The following is a 25,165-nucleotide window of genomic DNA, read 5'->3' on the forward strand; positions in this document are numbered from 1 at the left end:
GTGGTTGCCACCAGCTTGACCGGCGGCCATTCAGGGACGGGCCTTCATTGTTGCTGCCCCGAGACTCCGGAATGCGTCCCCTGCTGAAATAAGACCCTCCCCACCTCTGACAGCTTTTTAGAAGTATTTAACGACACATTTGTTCACCCAAGCTTTTTAAACTAGAAATGCGGTTTTGAATGGTTTTAATGTTGTACGTTTCCTCTTAATTTGTTTCATGTTGTTGTAAACCACTCAGAGGCATACGTTTGGGGCCGTATACAAATATAATGAATGAATGAATAGCCCCTAATGCCTGCAAGCCTGGATGGTTCAGCCCCTTCTATCACTCCCTTCCTACTTGCATGTGTAGAATGGGCCCACAACCAGAAAAGCAGATATCAGGAAAAGGAAGGCGGGCTGGGGGGACAATTTCGTACATACCAGTCTCTTCTTTGGGGCATCCAGACACAGCCTGGAGGAATCAGGCCACCTGGCAGAGGGGTGCCCATCACCCAAACAAGAGCAGTATATTGACCTGCGAAAAAACAGCCCTTGGAGCCGGGAGGGGACATGGGCAAGTAATGCCTGGAGTTACTATAACTCACGGCAGCATTATTAGATTGCCTCGGAGGCCCCCGTTGTTCAAACTTTGTTCCTACACCCAAAGCCTCCCTCAATGAGCCCATTATGGAAAAACAAACAGGATTACAGGCCCTGTCGCCATCCCCTTCGTTCTCCCAGGCACTCGCCTTCCAATGAGATTAACGCTGCGGAACATTTCCCGGGAGGCTTCAAAATGCAGCCGCAGACAAGGCGGCTTTCAGTCTCCCGCTTGGCAACTGCAAGAGCCTCCCCTTTCCCGACGCCCAACTGGAACGGCAGTGGTGTGGCCGGAGGGCGGCCGGGTCTCTTCAGGTGCAGGCCGAGACCGGCCAAAAGGATGCAAAGTTGTTTAGCTGGGATAACTGGCAGAGAGTCTCGGCAGGCGACAGAGATCATGACGGCTGCCCAAAGCAGGGCTGTTTCTTTCCCGTGTCCTCAGGTAGAGGCACGGAGGTTTGCGGTTATCTGACCCAGCGGTTGTCTGACCCAGAATGTCTTGCCTGCAATACGAAGCAGGGACAACGGGGCCAGAGCTCAGGGGAAACAAGCAGGCAGAAGGTCCCAGATTCACTCCCTGGCATCTCCAGGTAAGCAGGAAGGCAGGAACCTGACTTATACCAATGCAGACGATCTTCCCAGAGCGGCCCCATCCCCTAAGGGGAATCTCTTACAGTGGAACATAGGAAGCTGCCATATACTGAGTCAGACCCTTGGTCCATCTAGCTCAGTGTTGTCTACACAGACTGGCAGCGGCTTCTCCAAGATTGCAGGCAGGAGTCTCTCTCAGCCCTTTCTGGGAGATGCTGCTATGGAGGGAACTTGGAACCTTCTGCTGTTTCCAGAGTGGCTCCATCCCCTAAAAGGAATCCCTTACAGTGCTCACACATCAAGTCTCCCATTCATATGCAACCAGGGTGGACCCTGCTTAGCTCAGGGGACATGTCATGCTTGCTACCACAAGACCAGCTCTCCTCTTTAGAGTGCTTACAATCTCTTACAGTAGACTCCATTCAAATGTAAACCAGGGCAGATCCTGCTTAACAAAGGCGACAATTCATGCTTGCTACCACGAGACCAGCCACCTAACGGCGCAGCGGGGAAATGACTTGACTAGCAAGCCAGAGGTTGCCGGTTCAAATCCCCGCTGGTATGTTTCCCGTATCGGGCAGCAGCGATACAGGAAGGTGCTGAAAGGTGTCATCTCACACTGCACAGGATATGGCAATGGGAAACCCCTTCTGTATTCTGCCAAAGAAAACCACATGGCTCTGTGGTCACCAGGAGTCGACACCGACTCAACGGCACAACTTTACCTTTACCACGAGACTAGCTCTCCTCTCTGAGTAAGGCTGGGAGAGACTCCAGCCTGAAACCTTGGAGAGCTGCTGCCAGTCAGAATAGTCAGTATTGCACTAGATGGACCAGTGGTCAGACTCACTATACAGCAGCTTCCTATGTGCACCATTTCCCCTAGAAATCCCAATCCTGTCCAGCGCTCCTTCCCTCCCTGGCACCTTAGTCCTTCAATAGCAGGACCCTGAAAAAATGTAGTCAGTATAGACCCTTGGTGATCTGGAAATTGTGAAGACATCCTACGATGTACATTGCATTGGGATGTGTAGTTTCCAGGAGGTCTGACATCTATACTAAGGGCTCCTGCAGCCTGATAAAACTACATTTCCCAGGGTCTTTACTCCCTCCGCTCCGGGATGCTGCTTCTGTTGCCTGCTCAATGCCAAGAAGGGAAGAAAGGAAATAGGCCTTGCAGAGAGACCTCCACCAAGACGTCCACCTCACACACCCACCACCGCTCTGTCAGATAAGTGAGATGAGATGCTGGGGTGTGGAGTCAAGGGAGGATCTGGACTCCCATCATATTCCTAATGACATCATCAGGAGTGTGACTTTCTGAAATTCAGAAGCTTTTAAAGCTGTTTTCTGATTTATTAGGAAAACAGCTCAGTTTGCGTTAAATGTGGAGCGGCGGAGTTTGTCCCTCCTCAGGCTCGTTCTCACACTCCTAATCAGGAGGAGCACCTCTGATCAGCAGCCATCTAGGAGGCTGAGAGAGCGGTCATATGGGAGGCAGCATCGAGTTCAGATGGCTTGTCACCCACCCTTGGTCAAAAGCTGGGAAGAGTTTACATGACCGCTGATCGGGCTCTGCTACAATGTTCTCTCTAATTTTTTTCATCTGTCTGAGTTTTGTTCTGGGTGACTCATCTGTCTGAGTTTTGTTCTGGGTGGGAGTATAAAGGCAGTGTGTCCACACATGCATTCAGAATGGGGCCTTCCTGAACCAACCTGAGCGGGATCTAAAATTAACTGAGTGGACATCAAAAAACGTGTGAGTGTAGGCATGTGTGTAGGCATGTGTGCATGCCTTAGAGGGAGCACTACCCTGCTACCCTGGCTGGGTGCTCCTTCTATCCTGATTAGGATCACGAGAACCAGCCTCTTAGATCCAAACAGTTGCCTCCTGTAAGTAAAGTAAAGTTGTGCCGTCGAGTCAGTTTCGACTCCTGGCGACTACAGAACCCTGTGGTTGTCTTTGGTAGAATACAGGAGGGGTTTAGCATTGCCTCCTCCCACACAGTATGAGATGATACATTTCAGCATCTTCCTGTATCGCTGCTGCCCGATATAGGTATTTCCCATAGTCTAGGAAACATACCAGCAGGGATTCGAACTGGCAATATTCTGCTTGTTAGTCAAGCATTTCCCTGCACCACTTAAGGTGTAAGTAAGGCAGTACGACAGTAATAAAAATTAGGGTGCATTGACCTCTACTTTGCCTATGCTATAATGAGGTACAATGAAGGCACACGATCTAACAAGGTCTTGCAGGAGGCAATTGGACGGACCAAGGGCCTCCTGGAGAATATACCAATGACTGTCACAATTCCTGTTGGCGATGGAAACAGGCGATGGAAAGCAAACACAAAGGTGACCTAGAGCAAATTTACTGGTCGTGGATTTCTTAGTTCCATTGAATAATTCCAGGAGTAAACAACTCGAAAAGATTTGGTGACCTTGCTGTTGATATAAGGAAGATAGATTAATTGATGAACACTGAAATATATGAAAGGAATTAGCTTAGATCTGGAGAAGAAATTAATGAAACCATTAACCCATGTAGGAGAGGGCATATGGGCCAGAACGAAAACAAGATGCAGCTATTTATACAAGACAAGCGGAAAGAGGGATGGTTTGTTTATTTTTAGCTTTGCGGGTGGAGATGAATCGGCTGCGAGGTGAACAAATGGACGTCGTTGGAAGGTAGGAGGGAGAGGGGATGAACGATTCTTGGCAAAGATAACAGAAAGATTAAGAAATATGACAGCAGGAGAGACATCCCTATAAAATCTCGCAGTGACTTTGACAGAAGACAGAGTCAGCCAAGGGTGGATAACAGCAGCATCTACTAAGTTTAAGAAATGAGGCTCGTTCACATGATCATTAATTGGGTAGGACACAATGTAACACTAGAATCAGGGCTCATCCCATGGAAACAGGTGGCCAAGAAATTTAGGACCGGCAAAAGGAAGTACTTTTTCACACAACGCATAATCAGAGTTGGAACTCTCTGCCACAAGATGTGGTGAGAGCCAAGAGCCTAGATGGCTGTAAGAGGGCTTTAGATAAATTCATGGAGGACAGGTCTATCAATGGCTACTAGCCCAAGGGCTATAGGCCACCTCCAGCTTTAGAGGCAAGAGGCCTCTAAATGCCAGCTGCAACAGCAGGAGAGGGGTCATGCCCTCACCTCCTGCTTGTGGGCTTTCCGGAGGTGTCTGGTGGGCCACTGTGGGAAGCAGGATGCTGGACTAGATGGGCCTTGGGCCTGATCTAGCAGGGCTGTTCTTATGTTCTTATGACAAGCGTCCTACCCTGGAGCAGGAGCTGTGTGCGCGCCCGATTTTCAGTTGTGTGCGAGGATAAAGAAGGTAGGTGCCGGGGAGCATGGTCATCTATCAAGCGTCAGCTGAGTAGGACACCCTTTCCTCCTGACACCTTCTACCAGCTGACACTTAGCAGATGATCACGCTTTTCAGCTCCGACCTGGGTTTTTTAAAAAAACTCACGCCTAACCACAAATTAGGAGTGCACCCAGCTCCCAAACCTGGGTAGGATGCTTGTCTTACCCAGTCGGCGGTCATGTGAACAAGTCTATGGATTAATGTAACACTGGACCAGTTGAAGATGGCCCTAAGCTGGGGCTTCGAGCCAAGCTACAGATGCCCTACTGGTGGAGACCTGGAAGGATCTGCCGGGCTACCGTGGACAGCAAGACATAGGGGTGGATCTACAATTGAGCAAAGGTGTGTTGTGCACACAAGACTGCCCAATGGGGCCGGCGGGGGGGAGGGCGAGGAGCCACTACACTCTCCTACCCCTATTTGGTGTAGTTCCATCACTCCCCGGCGCCTGTCGTCGCTGGGATGGGCTCGTATCGGAAAGTGACATCATCATGCTGCGCCGTACCCGAAAAAGTGAGCAGTGACATCATCATGCTGTGTCACGGCCAACAAAGCGAGCAGGGGCGGCGGCAGGTGGCTGCAGTGGGCAAGCGGGGGCGGGCTGCCAAAACACCTAGCCACGGGCCACCGCCAAGACGCCGAAATGAATAGACCTTTGGGCAGCTCCAGCAGGGCGCTTCTGAGGTCCTTATGACTTGACAAGAATTAGCAGAATCGCACACACGCACGAGCGCAGGCTGATGGAAAATGGGGCTTTGTGCGTTCATTTGTATTGAGAGGCACCCTCCGAAGAGGCCACGCGGCCTCCCCCATCCCCAACTTTTCAATCTATATTCAAATGTGACTATTCTGAAATTGGGTCAGCGGCGAGAGGAGAGAGAGCGAGCGAGCAGAGCAAACAGTCGGCTACCTGTCCAATCAGAGACGTGTGGCAAAACGGCAGCTCGCAATTAGCAAAAAAGATGACAGTCTGAAGCCGTCTCCTGGAATCCCTGGCGCGACAACACTTTGCACCAGAGGGGCAGAGAGGAAAGAAGGCAGAAAGGCTGACGGTCCCAAGGAGGCATCAAGACCTTCGCATTTTCTCAAGCTTCAGTTTTTAGACTGGGGTCCTCGCAGAAGACGGTGTTGCTTCACACCTGAACACTGAATCGGACTATCGCTCAGTCTACACCTGCTCTGACTGGTAGTTGTTATCAAGAGACTCCAATGGACTCCACAGTGTAGAGAGACGCCGGTGCTGACGGTAATGTTTTGAAAAGCTACCTCGCACCGGCTCCGCCCTCACCGGCTCCGCCCTCCCTCCTCTGCCCCTGATTGGCTGGCTGTGTGCTGAAACTCAGCATTCTCCTCCCTTCAGCTGACAGGCTGCAGAAAATGGGTGCTGAGCACTCCCGCGGAAATTAATAAGACAAGGACACTTGTCCCACTCATTCCAGTAAGGCTGCTTATGAGTAAATTAGTCTGGATGTAAGCCAGAGTAGACTGTACTCTTCAGTGACTGGAGTAGCCTGCCTCTCTAACCGTAACATTTTAATTTGTGTACACACACACACACACACACACACAGAGTCTCCGTTTGGTACCCAGTAGAGTAGGGAGGATGCCAGCAGCCCCTGTTCATCCTGCCGTCGGCGGCCCCCTCCACCCCAGCCACGCCCCCTGCATCTTCCCTCAGTCGCAGAGGGCGTGGCCATGTCAGCCAACCAGGCTGTGCGCCCCGTTTGTAAGTAAAATCCCGCCAGCACAACGTTTGCAGCGTGGCCGGGATGGCTTCTCCCTGCTTGCAAAGGCTGGGAAAGGCATTCCCGGCCAGGCTGGGAACCGAGCGCTGGCTGAAACCTCTCAAAAACGGAGCCGTGCAGCTCCGTTTTTGAGACATTTCCGCTGGGAATGCCTCTCCCGGCCTTTGCAAGCAGGGAGAAGCCATCCCAGCCACACTGCAAATGTGCTGGCGGGATTTTACTCACAAACGGGGCGCACGGCCCCGTTTGCTAACATGGCCACACTCCCTGAGTCGCACGTCAGATGCAGGGAACGTGGCTGGGGTGCGAGGTGTGGCCACCGAGGCCTGGATTCTTTGAACCCCCCTGCGCAATGGTGGCTCCACCCCCAAAGGTACCTAAGCTGATGATTTCTGACAGAAGGGATACTCTTGCTTTAAAAGGTTGGGATCCCTTGGTCCAGGTAACTAAAGGGCGAACTAGAAGGTTACAGGGACCAAACCTGGGACCTTCTGCAGGCAAAGTCCATGGTTCTACCACAGAGCTCCAGTCCTACTTAAACAAAATGTGCCTGCATTTCATTATGCAAAAACAAAAGGAGGAGAGGAGAGGAGAGGATTTCCCGTCACATTCCTTTACTACCCTGTTCTGCATCCCACTGCATTGGGATGAGGAGAGTTTTTTAAATCTGTCCAGGAGCTGGGACACGTGCAGCGGGCCGCAGCTTTTAACCCCTTTGACTCACTCGCACACTTTCCCCAGCGACATCAGAGAGACTCCGCAGAGAAGTGATCTTGCCATGATCCCATGTGATTGCATCGTGATTGCTTTTGTGCTGCCTTTGGCACATGGGCCAGACCACTGTTCCCTCTACGGCGTGGTGCACATGTGCACGCTCACAAGTCTTCCACTGTCCACTCGGTTCATTTTAGATCCCACTCCGGTTGAATCAGGAAGGCCCCACTCTGTATGCAGATGCGCACACACTGCCTTGGTACTGCCGCCCAGCACAAAACACATTCCACACAGAGATGAAAAAGGTTAGAAGGGCCGCTGGGACAGACCAAAACGTTCTGGAGCAACAGAGCATCCAGACTGCTTCACAGCAACACTTCATCCATCGGAGCCAGGACCTGTATGGATTGGAATGAGGTTTCTACTGCGAAATCTCATACACAGAAAGGAGGTTTCTCAAATCAAAATCTTCATTACGGTCGATGACCAGTAACCAAAAAGATACAGGACACATGGAACAAACAACAACAACAACAACAACAAGAACAAGTATTTATATATCACTTTTCAACAAAAGTTTCCAAAGTGGTATACACAGAGAAATAATAAATAAGATGGCTCCCTGTCCCCAAGGGCGCATAAGCTAAAAAGAAACATTAAATAGACACCAGCAACGGCCACTGTAGAGATGCTGTGCTGGGGGTGGAGAGGGCCAGTTACTCTCCCCCTGCTCAGTAAAGGGAATCGCCATGTTTAAAAGGCGCCTCTTTGCCCAGTCAGGTAAATGTAAAGTATGCCATCGAGTCAGTGTCGAAGGCAAGCACGGCCCCTTCGCGTCTGTCGGGGAGAGTGGCGGCCGGGAAGTCGTGGGCACAACCTCGCCGTTAATTTGCGACACGCCGCGGCGCAGAACGTAGCTGCTCTGTAAGTAACTGCTGGCTGCTCATCGGAGAGTCAAAATGATATAGCGAATCCATCAGGCTGCCCAAATGAGATTTCTGCTCATCGTGACTAGATGGAGTCAGTCCTTGCCGTTCTGCAGGACGCAAAAAAGCAGCGACTTTGCTAAAGCGAAACGGGTCGATGCTGCTGCCTGAGAAACTCAAAGATGTTTAACTGGGCAAAAAGCGGCACCTTTCAAAGTGGCAGTTCTCTCGAATCTAAAGGGGGGCGGGCGGCGGGAAGCAACTGACACTATCCATCCCCAGCACAGCATCCCTTCAGTGACTGTTGCTGGTGTCTACTTTGTATTTCTTTTTAGAATGTGAGTCTTTTGGGGACAGGGAACCATCCTTTTTCTGTTGTTGTTGTCTTAGTAAATTGGTTTGACAACCTTTCTATGGAATAAGATTCCATGGAATAGAGAGCCAGCGTGGTATAGTGGTTAGAGTGCTGGACTAGGTCCGGGGAGACCCGAGGTCAAATCCCCATTCGGCCATGAAAACTAGCTGGGTGACTCTGGGCCAGTCACTTCTCTCTCAGCCTAACCTACTTCACAGGGTTGTTGTGAAAGAGAAACTCAAGTATGTAGTACACCGCTCTGGGCTCCTTGGAGGAAGAGCGGGACATAAATGTAAAAATAATAATAATAATAATAATAAAAAGAATAAAACTGCATTCACCTGATTTGAAGATGACTGGATTGAAGATAATTCCCTTTAAAAGTAGAGGTTAAATTCAGAATTTACCCAAAAGCATCAGGACTCTGTATTTAAGACAACCTCCTGATTTCCAATATCAATAAAAACAAGAAGTCATCAACTTCAGATCCATGAGGGAAGAAAGTTGGGAAAGGTAATACTTCTCCAAACTGTAGCCGAACATCACGCACAAACAACTGCATTTACCCTCATTTCTCCCTCCCTATCCTTGTTTCTCCCTCCATTGTCTCTCCCATGGTCTATTACAGACTGTAAGCTCCTTGGGGCAGAGATCTACCCTTTTATTTGCCTATTTAAGGCACAGCACTCATTGATGGCATGGTAACATGATTATTTCATAGAAGCCTTCTGCACTGACCAGAGAGGAAAGCAGGAAAGGAAGACAGCATGGAGCCAGTCATCAAAGCAAGAGGTAATCAGGACACACGCACAGCGTAAATTCAGAATGTGTCGAACGCACACAAAGGAAATGTTGGCACTTTGGCTTGTTTTTAAAGCGCTACAACTGCATACTCCTGAGTCGCCTGTTGCCAACTGTATTGTTTGTCCATTGGCCGAGTTTCATTTATCACTAGAATTATTAACCTTTCAAGACTTATTGAAAATCGATTCTTTTCGCTCATTTCTAAGTGGGAGGAAAGCCGCTGGGCTCTCTTTTCATGTCCGATCTCTGAGGGATCGTTGTTTATACCGGGGAAAAATGCTACAGTAAATCAGCATGACGTGTCACTAAATGGAGAATGGATGCTTGGACCATTTTGGCTGCAGAAACGTGGCAAGGAAATGGCATCTCAATGCCGGAAATATTTCTACAGGGTATTTTCATGACAAATATGACAAATATTTATATACCGCTTTCAGGAGTCAGTTGCACAACTCTAAGCAGGGCATTTCCCCCAAAGTAGCTTACAGTTGAGAAACAGTGTGGCATAGTGGTTAAGGTGTCAGACCTTGACCAAGAAGACCCAGGTTCAAAGCCCTGCTCTGTCATAAAGTATAAAAATAAAAAGCTTTATTTTTTTATTTTGGGTCCGGTGCTGTATGTGAACCTGCCCATAAAGTTTATGGTGGAGAACAGAATTTCTCTCATTGATTTATAAACCTCTGCTAACTTGGCAAAGAGGCGCCTTTTAACGTGGTGATTCTCTTTATTGAGCAGTGGGAGAGTAACTGGCCCTATCCAGCCCCAGCACTTTACCTCCAGTGACTGTTGCTGGTGTCCGTCTTATGTTTTTTTTAGATTGTGAGCCCTTTAGGGACAGGGAGCCATCTTATTTATTTATTATTTCTCTGTGTAAACAGCCCTGAGCCATTTTTGGAAGGGCAGTATAGAAATCGAATTAATAATAAATAATACAACAACAACATCATTTATATTCTGATTTCCCACATGGAGCTCAGGCAGGTTTATCCTCACAACAACCTTGTGAGGTGGGTTAGGCCAAGGGTGAGCTTCATGACCAGGTGGGAATTTGAACCTGAATCTTCCCAGTCCTGGTCTGACATGGTGTCCACTATGAACATCTAAAAAGAAGGAGAGGCAAGAATGGAGAAGAAACTTGAAGACATCATCATATTCCCCCAGTTGGTTCCAAGTGCCAGCAAATCCACTGCCTTTCACTGAACAGCTCTTGCTTTTAAGGAAGAAAAATCTCAGAGTGTTTTTGTTTTTTTTTAATCCCTGCAATCAAAGAATAATTACTCTGGGGCTTCATCATTAAACAGAAAGCATTATTTGTTGTCACAGGATCCTTGCAAATGAAAGACGCCGGCTAATTTATTCGTGCAAAAATTGCTTTGAGTATTTTTAAAGTCGGTAAGAGAAGCCACATTAAGGAGCAGACCCGGCACATGCTGCTTTATTTTCTACAAGCCGCACTCAAATTAAACTGCTTGTCAAAGTTCCTTGATCATATTTAAATATGGGGGGGAAACCCCAGAAGAAATGCAAAACAAGGAAAAAATGTGTAAGCAAGTTTGTCCTATGGAGGTGCCAGAGAATAATAAATCAAAAGGATGTCTCCAGTCCTTTAAAAATGCAAATTTATAGATATTAGGAGAACACTTTCCTTGTTCAGTCTTCATGTAAATCCCACAACATTGCAGCCTGTTTCTTAAGGTATATGGTGCAAATACTTTTAAATATGTATTCCTTAGATATGTTGAAGAGAGAGTTGTTGGGGTGGGAGAAGGAGAGAGGGAGAGATCACTCTTCCAGTATGCTCCAGCTGCAAGTTTCTCTCTCCCCCAGGAACTGCAAATGTACAAATATGAACTAAGACCAAATCATGGGCCATTTTTAGAGGCGCCCAAACCCAGTCAAACTGGCATTTGCCACTGTGTACATTTCATACTGTAGCCACCTAATGGCACAGTGGGGAAATAACTTGCCTAGCAAGCCAGAGGTTGCCAGTTCAAATTCTAGCTGGTATGTTTCCCAGGCTATGGGAAATACCTATATTGGGCAGCAGCGATACAGGAAGATGCTGAAAGGCATCATCTCATACTGTGAGGGAGATGGCAATGGTCAACCCCTCCTGTATTCTACCAAAGACAACCACAGGGCACTGTGGGCGCCAGGAGTCGACACCGACACATTTTACCTTTACATTTAACAGTCCACCAGTGACATGGCAAAAAGACAGTGCTGAGCAGAAGTGCTCCTTGCCAAAATAACTACCCTGGTTGCAGACCACAAACATTTAGGAGCATAGGAAGCTGCCTTAAACTGAGCCAGACCCTTGGTCCATCTAGCTCACTATTTTCTAGAGAGACGGGCTTCTCCAAGGTTTCAGGCAGGAGTCCTTCCCAGCCCGACCTGGAGATGCTGCCAGGTTTTGAACCTGGGCCCTTCGGCATGCAAAGCAGACGCTCTCCCCGCTGAGCTAGAGCCCCATCTCCTAAAGCAGGCCTGTGCAACTCAGCCCCGCCCCCCCCGCTCTTTTTGGACTACAATTCCCATAATCCCCAGCCACAGTGGCCCATAGGCAGGAGTTATGAGAGTTGTAGGCCAAGGAGGGCCGAAGTTGAGCAGCCCTGCCCTAAAGGGAATAGCTTACAACACTTACATTTCATTACCAGGGGCGGATTAAGCTTTTTGCCGCCCCTTTACCTTAAACAAAAAAGGTTTTGGTTTTGTTTGTTTTTTAAGGTAAAAGCAGAGACTTTCTCCTTGCCCACTCCATACTTGGTGCAGCAGCCGCTGCCTACGGAGAAGGATGGCAAAATCTGAGGAGGGGCAAAATATGCTGCTCCTCAAACCTTGACGCCGTAGGCAAATGCCTACTCTGCCTCTCTGTTAATCCGCCACCGTTCATTCCCCATCCAAATGCTGAGCAAAGGGGACAATTCATGCTTGCTACCACAAGAGCAATTTTAGAGTTACCCCAACCTCCGGATCATTTATGAACAAGTTAGAGAGCACTGGTCCTAGTACCGATCCCTGGGGGACCTCACTTCCTACTTCCATCCATTGTGAAAACTGTCCATTTATTCCTACCCTCTGTTTCCTGTCCTTCACCAGTTACCGATCCACACATGAATCTGTCCCCTTATCCCATAAATGCTAAGTTTACTCAAGAGCCTTTGGTGGGGAACAACACCTGGGGCTTTTGAGTTTAGAAAAAATACCACTGCGGGGAGACATGATAGAGGTGTATAAAATCATGCATGGAGTGGAGAAAGTGGATAGGGAGGAATTCTTCTCCCTCTCACATCACACTAGAACCAGGGGTCATCCCATGAAATTGCCAGGAAATTGAGGACCAGCAAACGGAGGTACTTTTTCACACAACATATAATCAACTTGTGGAATTCTCTGCTACAAGATGTAGTGACAGCCAACAAACTGGATGGCTTGTAGAGGGGTTTGGATAAACCTCATGGAGAAGAGGTCTATCAAGGACTACTATTTGGAGGGCTATAGGTCACCTTCAGCCTCAAAGGCATGATGCCTCTGAGTACCAGTTGCAGGGGAGCAACAGCAGGAGAGAGGGCACACCCTCAACTCCTGCCTGTGGGTTTCCCAGCGGTATCTGGTGGGCCACTTGTGAAACAGGATGCTGGACTAGATGGGCCTTCTTGGGCCTGATCCAGCCAGGGCTGATGTTCTTAACTCTGTCAAAAGCTTTCTGGAAGTCCAAGTATACTATGTCAAGCGGATAACCTTTATCTACATGCCTGCTGACACTCTCAGTGAACTCCAAAAGGTGAGTGAGGCAAGACTTGACCTTGCAGAAGCCAGGCTGGTTGTCCTTCAGCAAGGCCTTTTCTTCTACATCAGGCCTGCTCCACTTAGGCCCCCCCAGCTGTTTTTGGACTACAACCCCCATAATCCCTAGCCACAGTGGCCAATAACCAGGGATTATGGGAGTAGTAGGTCACCATCTGCAGGAGGGCCGAAGTTGAGCAGCCCTGTCTATATGTTTAACAATTTTGTCCTTAAGTATGCTTTCCATCAATTTACCTGGCACTAAAGATAAGCTGACCGGCCTGTAATTTCCCAGATCCCCGGATCCCTTAAATTGGAGTTACGTTGGCTACTTTCCAGTCCTCTGGTACAGAGCCTGGTTGCAGGGACGGGTTACATATTTCTGCAAGGAGGTTGGCAATTTCACATTTGAGTTCCTTCAGAACTCTTGGATGGGTGCCAGCTGGCCCTGGCGATTTGTTAATTTGTAGTTTTTCAAGACAATCTTCCCTTGTCATCTCAAATTGGCCCAGTTCTTCAGCCACTAAACCTGTAAAGCTCCATTCCGGAGAGGATATATGGTCAGTATCCTCCACTGTGAAGTCAGATACCAAGAACTCATTCGGCTTCTCCGCGATCTCCTTATCCTCCTTAATAATCCCTTTCATGCCCTCATCATCTAAGGGGCCAAGCACCTCCCTAGCAGGTTTTCTACTTTTGATATATTTGAAGAAGTTTCTGTTACTCCCCTTGACACTTCTAGCTATATGCGCCTCAAAACTCTTTTTTGCATCCCTTGTGGTCTCATTGTGGCATGCCACCCTGAGAGAATTTTCTGAAGGATGGTTTAGAAGTATTCTTGACACATCAACAAATGAACGCCCATTCTGCTCTGGAACTCTTATAACCTTTATGGAACAGCAGCAATTAGTTGAGTTGCAAAAGAGAGCGGCAAACATACAACGCCAGCACTTTACCTTCCCTTGTGAGGCCTTCCTCTCTCAGGCATCCCCGCCGATGTCCGACGGTTCACCGTGGAGTACTCTGGGTCCAGCTCATACCCCTCGTCATCAACCCCAAGGCTGCGGTTATCATCCTCAAGGCCATACGGCTCTGGCTGGAAACGTTCTGGCTGGGAGCGGTTCAAGTCCACGTTGCTACCAGTGGGCACCTGGGGCTGAGGCAGTGGGCCATAGTTGTCCCTTCTGCTTGGCAAGGTGAAACTACCATCCTCTGGCCGGTAACTGTTCCCAGGGACGTAGGCGTACCGCGGGCGGTAATTGACGCCACGTGACAAACTTCCGTAGTTGTCAGGGAGGTCCCCGTAACCGTCGTGGCCCATGAAAGGGCGATACTGGCCATCATGACTGTCGGGATAGGAATCGTTGTAGCTGTTGTAAGACCGCGTCAAAGTGGAAGAAGCTTGCGGCGTGATGTACCGTTCCCCATTGTTCATGTGCCGTCTGTCTATCGAGTCGGTGTAACTGCCCATGGGAGACGAGCCATCCATCACCGGGAGACCATCCGGCCCAAGGGGGACCTGGCGCACCGTTCTAGTGGTCACTGTTTTGACCATTTTTGTAACCTGGGAAGCAAAGAGACAGAGAGAGCGATCAGTGTTTCAGCGATCTGTGGACCCGTACAGGAAGAGGAGTCAAAGAATATAGCGGGTGGGTGCTGCTCTCTCTGGAGAACCTTCTAGCAACCAATCCACCCCTGAGAGAATGTTCCTGTGATGGGAAACATAGGAAGCTGCCTCCTACTGTCAGGTCCTTGGTCAAGGTCACTGAGTAGTGCCTACACTGACTGGCAGGAATCTATCCGAGCTCCACCTGGAGATGCCACGGATTGAATGAATTGGTTTATTATGATCACTGATCAAATACACACTATGACGATGCAACCTGCTTAACAATCCACCCCAATGGATAATATTCTTCTCCACACCAACAATAATTACTTAAGGTGCCCATCTATGTAAGACCAGATATTAACCATTGTCTGATCTTAACAGCTGCCACACAGAATAGTGCCAGGGATCGGACCGGGAACATTCTGCATGCCAAGCAGATGCTCTGCTACTGAGCTACAGCCCCATCCCTAAAGGTGGTACACAGGGGTCTCCCGTCCAGGCACTGGCCACACCAAGACCTGCTTAGCTTCAGCACGGTGGTTGTATTGTGTGCCCTTAGACCATGCGCTGGGACTCTGTTCTTCAACGAATCTAGAGATGACCCAAGATGATATCGGTTTCCCCAGCTGTTAGGGAGTCAGTAGCTTTGCTCTCCATCCTAGGGCAGTTCTGTGTCAAGACAAATACGTCTGCTTGCTGAATAAAAGCTCAATCTAAGCCCACCATGAATCTTCATCTTCTTATTTCCTGCATTGCCAGCCTAAATCTCCCAGCAACAGATGAACACCTAGGTAGTTTTGGAACCTGCACCTAGACTTTGGAGGCCCCACCTCCCCCCTGCAATCTAAACATCATCCCCCTACACACACACACACACACACACACACACACACACACACAGTATTTTTAAGACATGGGTTCTTAAGGGCACAAACAGCAACTGAACTCACAAGAACGTAAGACTATAAAACAGCTATATTTATGCAAGTAGGCATTAGCAGAAATATTCCAAAACACAACTTAACATATTCTCATTCCACCTATTTCTTTCCCTACTCACCCCTCTGTCTCTAAAGCACCCAGCACAGGTCATAATCACACTTGGCTGCCCGGCAGGATGTGGGCTAGCAGCAACCACACCGCCCAGGACAGACTTAAGAGGATTTGGGAGACCCCAGGGAGTGTGGAGGCCCTGGAATTCCGCCCCGAAGTCCAGGGGTAAGACCGCCACTGCCCAGCAAGCAGCACTTCAGCACTGCTATTTACAGACACGACTATGCCTACGCAACACAAAAACCTGTCCATCCTTTAACCTGATCACAATTAATTGAAGGAATATTTGAACAAAACACCAATGTTTAGTTTTGCAGACCACACGTAAGGCTGCTGAGAACAGGTAAGGAGGCAAAATGGGCACAGAAAGAAAACAAATATACATTGTGAACATATACAGGTGGCCCTCGTTACCTGTGGACGGTTTTGCATATCCACAGTTGGATCTGTAGAGACCCAGTTTGATTATCCTCAGGTAGAAAAATAGGCTAAATTCACCTATCTGTGGGTTTGAGTGTCCAGAAATGACTTCTGATGTCATTTCCAGATGCCATTTCCCAGTAGAGAGTCATTTTGTGGCTCTTTTTTAAAAAGTGGGGGTGAATATTCAACCAGTTTTGGGGTTGGGGGGCATTGCTGGAGAATAAGGTACTGCCTTTTTCTTTTCTTATTTCCTATAGGCTAGAAAGGAACCCCCACCAATAACGAGGGGCAACTGTATTCCCAGATTAATGCCCCATTGGGGAATCAATACTGTTATTCAGCGGGGGGCTCTTGAATATTGGTGTAGATCACTTGTTTCCACAGCATGCGGCGGCCACATCCTATTTACTGCCGAAAGCCCTTTGTGTTGTCCCCATGAGTCATGCTCTGGAATTCAGGCCCTATCATTTTTTCGGGACCTGTTAGCAAATTTTATCAAGGATGGTGGCAGAGGCTTGCAGCCAAAGGCTTCATGTGACCCCCTGCATACTATCAGCAAAGCTCATCGCCTCGGACAGGAGATTACAGGCAACAGTGCTCTCTCCCCCTCTCGTTGGCCTCTTTACCCCACCCAAATCTGCTCAATTGCAGCCCAAGACACATGCAGGAGTGAGAATCAGGGGACTAAAGGCTCGGTGTGCATGCTTCACCTTTAGGAGTCATCACTCATGTAGCCATATGATGTCCTTAATGGAGAAAATAGCAGCTGGTGGGGAGAGGGGGGCTATTTATTTTGTGGGAATGGCATAGCAGCGGGGAGGGTTAGATCCCTCCCCAAATGTTGTGGTCAAAATTTCATCCCTCCCTCCCAGGATGATCTTTTAAAAATAACAATGGAGCTTCAAGATTCAATCTTGATAATGGATCAAGATAACGATCAAGATAAAGGAGATAATGGCTATCTTGATCAAGAAAATGGAGAGTCAAGATTCAATCATGTCTCGTCTACTTTGGCCCTCAGACTGTGAGAAAAAGAGCCAAGAACTCTTGGATACACCTCCCACCCCCGATTTGATTAAACGTGACCCTTCTCGAGGAAACCAATAACCCCTTCTCCTGCTCTTGTGTTTGAACAGTGCAGAAGATGCCCTCCTGAAGGACATTGCCAGAAGTTCCTAATGCCGTCTGCTTACACAGCAGCTGTGAAAAAGGCAAACTTTATGATAGGAAGGGGACTGAAAATAAAACGACTCCAGTTATAATGCCCTGATGCAAATCTACGGTGCGGCCACATTTGGAGTACTGTGTACAATTCCGGCCACCACATCTCAAAAAGGAAAGGATACATAAGAGGGCAACCAAAATGATCAGAGAGCTAGAACACCTTTCTTACAACACAAGGCTACAACATCGGGGGGGGGGTTAGTTTAGGAAAAAAGACAACTAAGGGGAGACATGACAGAATTATAAACTTATGCGCATGGTGTGGAGAGAGCTGAGAAAGGGAAATTTCACACACACACACACCACTAGAACCAGGGACCATCCCATGAAACTGTTGGCCAGGAAATTTAGGACAAACAAAAAGAAGTACCTTTTTCTACACAGTGCATAATTAATCTGTGGAATTCTCCATAGGACGGGATGTAGTGATGGCCACCAGCTTAGATGGCTTCAAAAGGGGCTTAGACACATTCATGGAGGACAAGTCTATCAATGGCAACTAGTCTGGATGGCTATAGACTACTTCCAGGATCAGAGGCAGGATGCCTCTGAATACTAGTTGCAGGAGAGGGTGGCATGCCTTCAACTCCTGCATGGGGGCTTCCCAGAGGCATCTGGTGGGCCACTGGGGGTGGGGAGAAGCTGGATTAGATATTGTTTATTATTTATTTAATCAATTTCTATGCTGCCCTTCGAAAATGGCTCAGGGCGGTTTACAATTAAAACAAAACCATTACAATCAATTAACAGTTAAAACAGAGATTATAAAACACGATAAAACAACAACAATTAAACAATCAGAACAATTTAAAAACCCTGAAAAACCAGGTGACAACATTAACACCGTTTACAACAACTTAAAAACCCTGGAAGGCCAGGCCAAACAGACAGGTTTTAAGGGCTCTCCAGAAAGCCAATAAATAATCCAAATTACGAATTTCTGCAGGGAGTGCATTCCTCAGCCCAGGAGCGGCTAAAGAGAAAGCCCACCTCTGAGTTGCCACCAGACGTACTGGTGGTAACTGGAGACGGACCTCTTCAGATGACCTTAACATGCAGTGGGGATCATGCAGATAGACCTTGGGCTTCATCCAGAAGGGCTCTTCTTGTGTTCTTCTTATATCTATGTGAATACAACCAGTCTATGCTGACCATCTTTATATCACAACCCAACTTGCAATAGATGTTTGGAGAGGAGTCACAATCAGTAGCCCACCAATATAGGATAATCCATCCTAAGGGGCATCCTTTTCTCTCCCCAACCCCCACCCAGTCCCACAGAGATTGGCTTGAGTCCCAGAGAGGCTTTATAAATTTTAATCAAAACACTTCAGTGTATCGCCCAGGGTGGGAGTAGAACATTCCACAGAGCCCTATAATAATAATAACTAATTCTTTGTTATTGCTACGAAAGAATTTGTTATTGCTACTAAAGACATGCCCATAAAAGGCGCAGAACAGAGGTGTTCTAATTCTAGTGCCATTCAAAAGGCTACTGGAAATCAATAAATTTTCTTCAGCAAGTCAAGAAAGAATGTTTTTGCATTTTACAAATCAACAGGTGTTTGGAGAGAGGGGAACCCAATCTCAGCTCCTCTGTAGTCCCAGGGTGATATGTTACATGGAGCCGACATGGCAATCCGTTCATCTGCACATGGCACATTCAGTGGTTCAGAAACTGAGAGAGAGAGAGAAAGAGAGAGGTTGACCTGCAGCAACTGATTAAAAAATATTGATCACTCCCCAGATTAGCCAAGCCACCGGAAAAAGAAAAGGAAAGTCACCATAAAATAATCAGAGCGTGTTGTTTAGTGCAAGACCAAATAGGCATCTTCTGGTCTGGCACATTAATAGAGGGGCAAGGAATAAGGAAAATCCACCCAAACAGTAAGTGACTTTTCCCATAGACATCTGTGAGCAAATTATACGTCTGCCTAATGAGGTCCTGCAAAGCAAGTGAAAACAGCACGGCAGGGTCCCCCCCCCACCAGCAGAATAATTAAACAGCCTCACGATCCGAGTGAGGCAGCGCCAGCTACCGACACGAACTCCACTGTCCTCAGAACGGCAGAGACCTCCCCGCATCCCGAGGGGTTTTCATCGGTAATTAGTCTCTCCTCTGCAGTTCGAGTCTATTTTTAACATTTTGGTAAATGAAGAGGAAAGGGAGCCACGCGCAGAACTGTCATGCCAGGTTTCACGGATCTGGATGTGACACGCCGGTCCCATTTTGAAGCACACTATTTTAGGTCAGCTACAATGTCGAGAGAGGGACTCGAAGACGACAAAGAAATATCGATTCTGGTCTGGACAGCGAGTCCGTGGAACAGGTCCCAGCCACTGGCATGTAAACAGGAACAATATTGCCAATCCCCAGTAAGTAGGTTGGGACCCAAATGCAGGCGAAGGACGACATGTAAGCCAGACACCGGCCCACTGAAGCTGGGCACCGGAGGGCTAAGGTGTTTGTTAGTTTGTCCCCTCTTACCATTGTGTTTGTGTGTTTTATCCTTTTTGCTGTGATGCAGGGCTGAGAAACATCAATCTAGTGAGCATAAGCACCAACAAATCCCATTCCACTACGAGGCTGATCGGCTCAGATAATACAAGAAGGCAAAGCTTGCTTAAGATGAGGCTTATCTTATTTGTTTACTTCATTTTCACCCCACCCTTTCTCCAAGCAGTCCATGAGGCGGGTGCGCGTGGACCCCCTGTCCCTTTTATCCCCACAAGCACCCCGCGAAACAGATGACGCTAAGCAAGAAAGACTGGCACAAAAACACGCAGAGGAGATTCGAACCTGGGTCTCCCAGGTCTTCGTCCAACACGTTAACCACGACGCCAGATTGGTTCTTAAGGAGCAGCAACTCTATAAATCCAGCTGGCTCTTAAGGGATGGGAACTCATCAGCTCTGAAAGGGAACTCCACAACGGGGAAAGAGTAGCCCATAGCAATGGGCGAACCCCCCTCGCCATGATTCGGAACTAGGTCAGCAATTATGAGCATCACTGGAAAACACTAAAAACAACAAAGCAAAGCTTTTGCAGGCTATTTTGGTTGAGGAGCATAGACAAGCCCACAGATCCCTTCCCCTCCAAGACTCTGGAGATTCCCTTGCAGTTGTCCCAGTTCCCCAGAGTCTTAAAAATACCCTTTGAGGGTATTTGCTTAGCTCTGTCTGAGCTGTGATTAGTATCCAAGACTTTGACAAAAATAACTTAAAGCAGAAGCACATGTTTAAAAAAAAAAAGAGGCAAAAGCATGTGTGTTTTAAAAAGCAATGTGTAAAAGCCACCTAATGGCACAGCGGGGAAATGACTAGCAAGCCAGAGGTTGCCGGTTCGAATCCCTGCTGGTATGTTTCCCACAGTATGGGAAAGTGTGGCCAAGTTATGTTTTGTTGCATCCAAACTTCGTAGAGCTTGTATTAGCAATTTGAATATTTTGTAAATTATAAATGTATTATTTTAAATGTTAAGCTGGTCTACGGACCGTAATAAATTTACTTACTTACTCTATTGGGCAGCAGCGATATAGGAAGATGCTGAAAGGCATGATCTCATACTGCGCGGGAGGAGGCAATGGTCAACCCCTCCTGTATTCTACCAAACATAACCACAGGGCTCTGTGGTTGCCACGAGTTGACACCAAATCGATGGTACATTTTACCTTTAAAAGCACATACTGCACACGTGCAGAATCCCACTGCACATTCTAAGCTGCAACAAAATTTCTGGGGGGAAATGAGATTATTTGTAATATATCCAAGCATGACAAGCTAGGCAAATTCTCATTCCGAACCAGGTAATTATAACATTTGGCAACATCGCTTGTCACCAATAAAGTCATACAAGAGGCTTTTGTCACTTGCGCGACACACAGATGGTACAATCAGGCGGGCACTCTCTGAGTGTGTCCGTACCAGCTGTTTCCCCCGAGATGGTCCAGCAACAGTTGCTACAAGTCAAACCTCATCCAAATACCATCTCTCAGCGGGGCTCAATTTCTGGGTTCACTTTGCTAAGTTGCTGCTGCAGCTGCAAAAAGTGTGATGCTTGCAGAAGGGATATTCTGCACGATGTCTGGACAAGCATCACGAGAAAGAGCCTCTTTGGTTGGCAAGTCTGTTCACAAGGGAGGCAGCCACATGAGAATCCATCGTGGACGGCTGAATGTGCTTTCAGAGGCCTCCATGGTCTGTTGTGGTAATGTGTCGTTAATGATCATTTTACTGCGGGCAATTTAGGCTTCAGCTTACTTGGGAGTAAGCCCCATTTAACTCAGTGGGACTTGCTTCTGAATGAACAAGCACGGGATTGTGCTGATCATCTCCCATTTTTTAAAATGCAGTTTTATGAAGATGCGTTCTCATTGAACAAATGTATACGAGGCTTACATGAATCCCTCCTGTGCCTCGTAGGGTCTTAAGCACCAGACCCACTTGGGACTTTTGCATTTCGCCAAGTGGGAGAACCACAATGAAAGCATTTATGTTGCAACCACACACACACACACACACACACACACACACACACGTTTCTTGTCACTCACTCCTGAATAGCAATTCTAAATATTGATCCCTGCAAAAGTCAACAATCTACAAGAATGGCGGAAACTTGAAATCACGTACTAAATACTTCGTCGGTACATTTGTGTCTTAAATGTCATGTATAATGAGATGCTAATGTGAACATCAGAGGAAACAGTAATGGCCCTATGCAAATGATGGGAATATGAGAGGAGGCGGATTAAATATAGGGAAATGGCAGCACCCCAGGACAAAAAGAAAACAAGAGGAATGGGGTCAGGGCAATGCAGACAGCAACCTTCCCCCTTGCCAACTGCTGGGTTGTTATCAGGACAACACTCCAGCCGGTGGCTCAACGCCCACCTAGGGCAGCAGTATGGAGACCAGGGAGCATTCCCACCTGGGCAAGGAAGAGGAGACTACCTGAGGGTATCACATGCCAAGGAGGCCCAGGGATCCATGTGTGAGAGAGACAGCGTGAGGTAGTGGCTAGAGTATTGGAATAAGACTGCGGAAACCCAAGTTCAAATCCCCCTTCAAGTTTAGGATAGCAGTTACTAGGGCCCGTACGAATGTGCTGCCCTCAGCCCTTTTGGAAACAAGATTTGAGAAGGGATTGCCAAACTCTGGCTTATGCCCTTGTGGTGCAGACCTCCCTGAAACAGTTTCGCATGTGTTGTTATATTGCTCTCTTTACTGTGATACCAGGAAAGGACTTATATTCCCTTTGTTAGAGCAGTTTCCAGGAAGAGCCGACCCCTTCTATTTGAACTTCTGCCTTGAGGACCAAAATAATGAGGTCACCAAAGTGGGGGCGAAATTCTTTTATGTTGCTATCAGATTAAGATCTTGTTTAAAGTCTAAATCATAGGAGCTTACTGTTTTATTCTGTTTATGATGTATAATATTTTGTTTTCATGCTTTTTTGGGTCTTTTGTAGGGCCTGTGGCGGTAATAAAATTGATTGACTGACTGAAATCCCCCTTCAGCCACGAGACTCACGAGGTGACTCAGAGCCAGTCAATTCTCTCTCCGTCTTACCTACCTCACAGGATTGTTGTGAGGATAAACATGTACATCGGCTCCTTGGAGGAAGAGCGGAATATAAATGTTTATACGTATGCATAAATACATTAAGTAATTAAGAAAATGTGTGTCCACGCACAGAGCCGGGGGTTCTGCCAACGTGAGAGAATTCTCACCTGGTTCAATAAAAGGTCCAGCTAAATACTTGGGGAGTCAAGATCTTTCAATAGTTGGACCCTTGCACCCTCTATAAATGGTGAGGCAATATTGACTCCACTTGAACCCACTGGTTGAGATCTGTTTCCACGGAGGTAGGCGGCTCACATCCACTGATCTCCTCACATTACCCCAGATCCCAAAGTTACCAGCCAAGCCCCCCAAGTCCCTGTCCAGTGTGGGGGTCAGAGTTCCGTCTGAACATGAGACCCCAACGGATTCAATCTGGTTCTGGCTTTCCCTTCTGCGAATCAGAGGAGAGGGCGTTGGGAGGAGGAAGTATCCCAAAGGATAACAATTTTTAAATGGTTAAATTGTTTTAGGGTTTTTTTGTATATGTTTTTAACTTGTTTTATGCTATTGTTAACCGCCCAGAGACAAAAGTTTGGGGCGGTGTACAAATTTGATAGATGAATGAATGAATGAATGAATGAATGAATGAATGAAATAAAATAAAATAAAATAAACATAGAAATCAAAAAAGAAAATGCACCATCTAGCCCCTTTGCTTAGGCCTGAAACACCCGAAGCCTAACCTACCTCACAAGATTGTTGTGAAGCTAAAATAAAGGGGAGCACTCTGTACACTGCTCTGATGAGCTCCTTGGAGGAAGGGTGGAAGAAATGTAATAAAGAAATAGTGCTAGCTTGCCACAGATGCTTTAGGTGAGAAGGAAGATCTAGAGAGAATTTTTTTAAACAATTAATACAACCCTCTCTCCACTCCTATCTTCCCCATCCTAAGTATTTATTTGTTTAACATATTTTTATACCGCCCCAAACTCACGTCTCTGTGAGTTTTAAGTACTGGGATGATTGAATGAGAAAACTTATAAACCAATATTAATTCCTCAGCAGTGGAGCAAGCACACATAGCAATACTGTTCAAGACCGAATCCAGTTTTCTTTGTTCAAATGAAGCCATCTGACTAAGTGGTTCTGTATTCCTGAGAAAGAGGGCTCCCCCCGCCACTTTCCATACTTCAGATAAATTAAATATTTTATAGAAGCTGACAAAACCGGAGAGAATTTTGTCAGAACTGTGTCATAAAACAGAAAATAGGTAAGGAGGAAGCACTCAAGGATAAAAGCATTTTGACATTTCTGAGTGCTTATTTTTGACATATAGACTGTAAAATTACCAGGCCAAAAAAGTACAAGCCATTACCTTGTTAACAGGAGGCTATGAAGGAGACGGCCCTTTCGAGGCCTATGAAATGGGAAGGTCAGGCCTTTCTCCCCAATGGCCACTTAAGTTGAAAATGGCTGAGCTTTTCAAAAAGAGCCCGGGGATACCAGACACTCAGCTTAAACGTAAGAGTGGAATGGCACATTCCGTTAAAAGTCGTGGTTTGGCCATTTGTTTCCTTTCTGCTTCTTTAAACTGCAAGTGGGGGAAGCTGAGCAGGGTTGAAACTGTAGAGAGAGAAGGAGGGTTTATTATCTATCCATCTATCCATCTATCTCTCTAAGGCGTACCGGTCGCTAATCCCATGTGTGGCAGCTCTCGCGAGAGTTCAGCAGGAGAGGAAAGCACCGGCAGACAGGCTTGCAGGCAAAGCAGGAAAGATGGCGGGGGTAAGAAAATGGTGGCAGCGGTGGGCGGGCAGGCAAAGAAAGTGGTGGCAGTGGGCGAGAAGGGAGAACTAGAGGCACAGATGCTCTGCGCCCTGCCCAGCTAGTTGTTATTATTTTTACCTTTCCACCCTATACTGTGGTCCTGACAAAAAAATGTCCCCTTTCCAAGCTGCCCTTTGCCCCAGAAGGGAAGCTGCTACTGGCACCAACTGCAATTAGTGACAAGCGGCAGCTTTGGGAGGGGGTATTTTCACAAGAACTGTGGTGTGGGTCGAAGGGGTTAACCACAGCATCAGCATGGTCCTGAACCTAATTGGTTCCCCGGCAACTGCTACTGCTATTGATGAGACGACGACACTGAATTTAAGACGATCCCCTGAAAAACAGAAGTCACTCGATTCCCACTGCGCATGTGTGCTGGAGTGTCTCGCAGTTCTCAAGGGGTGCTGGGCCAGCCAGAGAGGCCCAGTATCCACTGTGCTTGGCATGACCTAGGTGCGCCACTGGCGAGAGAGGGTTGATATCGGGGATACATCCGTAGTGCACATGCAGCTACGTGCCTGCGCATGTGCACTAAGGCACCACACAGGGCACAGCCCAGCATTTCAT

The 25,165-nt window shown here is 47.5% G+C and overlaps 1 protein-coding gene across 23 annotated transcripts in view; it reads right to left on the reverse strand.

Annotated features, from left to right (window-relative positions):
- Positions 1 to 25,165, reverse strand: part of ARVCF (ARVCF delta catenin family member) — a 493,848-nt gene that overhangs the window by 113,587 nt on the left and 355,096 nt on the right. For all 23 annotated transcript variants that reach the window (XM_053279337.1, XM_053279338.1, XM_053279344.1 and 20 more), the window contains one exon: positions 13,852 to 14,459. In XM_053279337.1, the coding sequence (XP_053135312.1) occupies positions 13,852 to 14,459 (608 nt within the window). The remainder of the gene's footprint in view (positions 1 to 13,851; positions 14,460 to 25,165) is intronic.

Source organism: Hemicordylus capensis, chromosome 15 (genome assembly GCF_027244095.1).
Source record: "Hemicordylus capensis ecotype Gifberg chromosome 15, rHemCap1.1.pri, whole genome shotgun sequence".
Classification (NCBI taxonomy): Eukaryota; Metazoa; Chordata; class Lepidosauria; order Squamata; family Cordylidae; genus Hemicordylus; species Hemicordylus capensis.